General features: G+C 34.7%; 1 protein-coding gene across 1 annotated transcript in view; it reads right to left on the minus strand.

Annotated features, from left to right (window-relative positions):
• LOC111393657 (syntaxin-71-like) overlaps nt 1-2,857 on the minus strand; it is a 3,780-nt gene extending 923 nt beyond the window's left edge. The window contains exons 1-9 of the mRNA XM_023019306.1: nt 2,707-2,857; nt 2,492-2,621; nt 2,279-2,404; nt 1,219-1,372; nt 1,031-1,116; nt 863-931; nt 724-768; nt 567-629; nt 389-465 (exon numbers count right to left, since the gene is read on the minus strand). Of these exons, the coding sequence (XP_022875074.1) occupies nt 389-465; nt 567-629; nt 724-768; nt 863-931; nt 1,031-1,116; nt 1,219-1,372; nt 2,279-2,404; nt 2,492-2,621; nt 2,707-2,789 (833 nt within the window). The 5' untranslated portion in view covers nt 2,790-2,857. The remainder of the gene's footprint in view (nt 1-388; nt 466-566; nt 630-723; nt 769-862; nt 932-1,030; nt 1,117-1,218; nt 1,373-2,278; nt 2,405-2,491; nt 2,622-2,706) is intronic.
• Nucleotides 2,858-4,835: the final 1,978 nt, after the last annotated feature.

Below are 4,835 nucleotides of genomic sequence, written 5' to 3' on the forward strand. Positions count from 1 at the left end.
CCAGAGGCTTGTCACCTCCAAGCTTCCCCAGACATCAGTCTGAGACTCGCTGCAATTTAATTGCTCAATGCTTACTCTCACCAAACATAACTGAGCACTAATCTAACGCAAAGCATATTCAAATCCGCAATGCAGCCACACATATACACGATAAAGGGTGAGCAAGACATACACCAAAAGCATTTCCATTTCAAATCAAACTACGTCATGATATTTGAAATGTTGATAAAGCAATGATATAATTCATTAAACACACAGATGTTACGGAAGACAGTAAGTTCAGGACACTTTAGAAAGACCACCATGAAGTAACAGAAAATCCGGAGTAGACATAATATGTAATATGCATCTTAAATCTTGCTTATAAATGAAAAGGACAGAAGCTCACTCGTACAAATAGGAAGCAATTCCCAGAATAATACACAGAAGGATGATATCCAAGCAGAAGTTTCGACTGGACCTTATCTGTAATAATTTGTTTCAAAATAGGAAATGAATACAATGAGAATGTCAATATGAAGTAATACAGTTTTATATTTACGTTTAAGAAAATTACTTATGCATACCTTGAAAATTGATTCTTTCAGTCTAACATTTGTATTTTTTAGTTCAGTTGTTGCCCTGTCCACCTGCAAGAAAGATGTAAACAACTGGGTGAAATAACCGGTTCAGGATTGTTTATTGAAGCGACTAGTTTTGTACTGTGAACAAAATGTTTCAGACCTTGGTATCAATTTCGTCAATCAATGGAACCTGCCTGTCCAATTCCTAAACCCAAGGGTGAAAAGGGGAAAACGTAAGAAAATCAGTCTCAGATTTCTTCAGACGATATCAAACAAGAAATGTAATGCAACTAACAAACCTCATTCATATCAGCAGTCAAGTTCTTGAGTGTATCAAGACCTTCTGATATTATGTCTAAACCTTGATCCTGCAGGAAATTAAAATCAAACACTAGAAAATATTAAACTGTACTTGGGTGGGAAATTGTGTATGGAGAAAAAGCAAATGGACCAGGTAAGTTACAAGCCTGCTTTATCTTCCGCATTTCATATTCTTGCCTGAATTGATTTGACTCTTCACTTTTTTGAAAGAAATCATCATCAAACTGCCCATCTGATATTTCATTTATAAAGGTTATGAGAAATAAAATAACAGAAAGATTGACAGTTCAATACAAATCCAATTTGTACTAATCATCCAACCAACAGTAATCACCAGTGTCAAATTTTATATTTTTATGAGATGTTGAAGCCTCCCAGACTCCAGCTTGTTTTGCCGCTGTTCCATCAGGTATTGCTTGAATTCTCTCAGGAAGTGCAAGAACCAGGTCCTTACGAACTTCTAGTTCTTCCATGGAGAGCCCTTTGACCTGTTAACAATATAATTATAATCAGAATTTGAATTGGGCACAAAAGCAAGCTACCTGTCTATTGACCAGAGAAGTCAGACAACTGCTGATTTCCTCATGCAGATTGCTAAGGCATATTAATTTTCAAATCAATCTTTTTATAATAATAAAAGTGAATGAAATGAAGAAGCAAGCAGCCACTGAAAAATGGGCAAAAGCAATTTAACTAAAGTGAACTCTGTAAGGACTTTTAATTAAAGATGGGCTTGTATGTGTGAATAATTGTGTGTTAAATTATAGGCTATCGAATTCGGTTGAGCCCGATTAAAGTGATCTAATAAGGTTTCGGTTTTGGGCTTTAATGTATCCAATTAAAGTATGGGTTTACATATGTGTAGAGATCGGGCCCAAGTCCTAATTTTATGATGGGCCGAATTAGGTCAAAGGGCATCCTCATATAAATAGGTTATGGTCCCCAGATCACACGCAACGAAACGAATTGTTCATTCTCTACTGCATCCCATCACAGAGAGGAATAGGAGACTGCGTGTAGATTTGGAAGATCATACCGCGAAATCCATATTGCACTAACCATGTCAGACTCAGGTATGCTTCCGCTTTAATTATTATATTTCTCGATGATTTAACATGAAAGATCCGATATTTTAAAGTATTAAATTATCCAACAAACTCATCTCCTTCCTTGTGTATCAACATATATGAATTGATTATTCCATTTCAACCAAATTGAGCTAAATCTCCGAAAACCCTTATATGTAATAAGAATAAATGGAAGATATCATCAATGCATTTGACGCTTGAAAGCACAAATGATAAACAGATCCACGGTGCAATAAACATATAAAAGTTCCATATAGCAAATAAAACCCCCAAAATAAACAAAAGGGAAAGTAAAAATAAACTAACTCTTTTCTGAGCAAGCTTCTGCAACTTAGGTACTTCATCCATAAGCCTGGCCTTAGTTCGCCGCACCTCAGCATTCATCGCCACCATGGCTGCCCTGTTTGTCTCCATTGCCACCATCTCCGATTTCTGTACGTGAAGGAGAAAAAAGACGAATAAGTTACGGATCAAATAACAAAAAATTCAAATCACAATTTTGAGGAAACAAATAACTACATGCAGGACAGCCTCAATTTGAGACTCAAACCAGCCGTAGAGGCGGGCAAAGGAATCATCGGAGGAGGCATTTTGGGAACCCTGCTTTTCAACATCGTACTTTTCGTATTTCTTGCAGATGGAATCAACCCTGAAAAGAATATCAATCACACTCATTTTGCCCCCTTTTTCCCAAGCTTCTTGTAATGTTTTTAAAAAATTGTATAAGGACTGACAATTCGCTGTAAAGGAAGAGATAATTGGAGAATAATTGTGGACAGGGAGAGGAACAAGGGTTTTTTTCTTCAAGTTCTGCCATTGTCGCGTTCTCTTTGACGAAGGGTTCACCGTTAATAGCGGTGATTTATGTATGGCGTTCGCGGGAGAAAGGACAGTTTCTATATCTGGTAAAACGGCAATAGAAATGGATTTTTGTTTATTTGCACGTTAGGACAATTTCACAATTGGTCCTCAACCTTTTACTTTAGCATGAGTCAAATATTTTAAAAAAAATAGCAACATAATCCTCAATTTTTCCGACAATGTACACATCGGGGATTTTTGTCAAATCGTTGCGTAGTCTTCACAAAATATGCATGAATTCAAAACTTTTTGATACTTGATCAAGTTAGAAAACAAAACTTAATTTCATATGGTTTAGATATGAAAAAGTCACATGATAATCTACAGAGATTTAGACAGTATTCTTCATTGAGTATAATAGTTCAAATATAACGAATTAAGACTAGCTTCCATTGCTCTTAATTTACTAAGTAATATTCACAAAGTTCAATAATAAATTTTGAATACATTTTAAAGTCATGTGTCCCCAACCAACATATGGGTGTCAAGTGAGACGAACCACTCCTCGACTCGACTCACCCAACTAGCAAGCAAAATAGCAATTTTCTCGTGCTAGCCACTCATCCATGACCCGTGAGTTGGCTGGATAATGAGTAAAATATGCACTTCCAATATAAAAAGTTGTGCCAATCATACTTTAGTTGAACAATCAGACTCGTCCCATTTAACATCGTTGAACCAACCTTCCCCATTAAGACCTAAAACATCAACAAGTAATATGTATCAAATATTAAACGGTATAAGAGTGGCTCCAATCTGAAGCCATTGCAATTGCTTCTCCTACAAAGAAGAAAGCAATTTCGACCCCTAATTTATAGAGGTCGTAACAAAATTTCCAATTTTTTTAATTGAAATATATCTTTAACCTTTAAAACGAAGCCACTGCAATTGTTCTTCCCTACAATAAACCATTAAACCCAATCCACCAACCCGCTTGGAGTAAAGTTGAGGCTCGAAATCCTTTTCAATAATAAAAAGAGCAGTCTCTTTACAATTTGTTAATGACAATTATTATAGATGACAAGTTGTAGCCATTGACAGAACTTATTATAACAAATTGTTATCACAATTACTGGTACTAAAAGAGGAAGAAAAAAAAAATGCTGGAAAAACTCCAGCGACGTTCTGATTTTTAATGAAAGAACGAAGGATCTCTGTCCAACCTCAACTTATACCAAGTAAATTGTTCGATCATGAATGAAGTTTTCACCAGGAAATTTGGTCTTCAGCTTTGCAATGAAGACTTGCAGATTTGCTCTGAAATGCTTCTCCACCATCTCCACCAATATTCATATACTTATTATCACTCCGTCAATATCTACATTTTAACCCAAATTAAATTAAAATTTACTTTATATGCACTTTAATCCCTAAACTTTCAAAACATTAAAATATAGCATACAAAAATTAAATTCCATTCTACCAAAATTTTTGGGACATTACATTAAATGTTTAACCCTGCAAAACTCGATATTATACATGCACCCTATAATTGAGTTTGATATTATGATGAAATGAGTTAATTCATATGCTGGATAAGTTGATAGATTGAACGTAGATTCTATGCTTAAAACTATTTTAAAGTAATGATCCGTAAACCAAATTTAACATAGTTTGGAGGAGATTTTACTGTTGTGGGAAGATATGGATGTGAATGTAAACTTCTTCCATGAAAAAGTTATGTGTGGATTGTCTTAGACTAATATGATAAAATTGGGTGAAAATCTTAAGTTAGAGGTCAGTTTGCTTGAATATGTATTTGATAAGGGATATTGCACTATTCAAGGCATAAGTATTTCTTGAAATGTGAAACTTCTCTTTAAAGCCTTTATGATTGGAGTAATTAAGCCTACAATAGTATCTAAAAACCTGGTATCCTAAAGTTATTTTACTTAGAAGTCATCGACCTAAAACTCGATACAATGTCATTTAGAAAACAATCAAAGATGAAGTTGCACTAATAAAAATTAAAATTAAAAAAATGGAGGTTCTCTTCAAAGAC

This window comes from Olea europaea, chromosome 4 (genome assembly GCF_002742605.1).
Source record: "Olea europaea var. sylvestris chromosome 4, O_europaea_v1, whole genome shotgun sequence".
NCBI lineage: Eukaryota > Viridiplantae > Streptophyta > Magnoliopsida > Lamiales > Oleaceae > Olea > Olea europaea.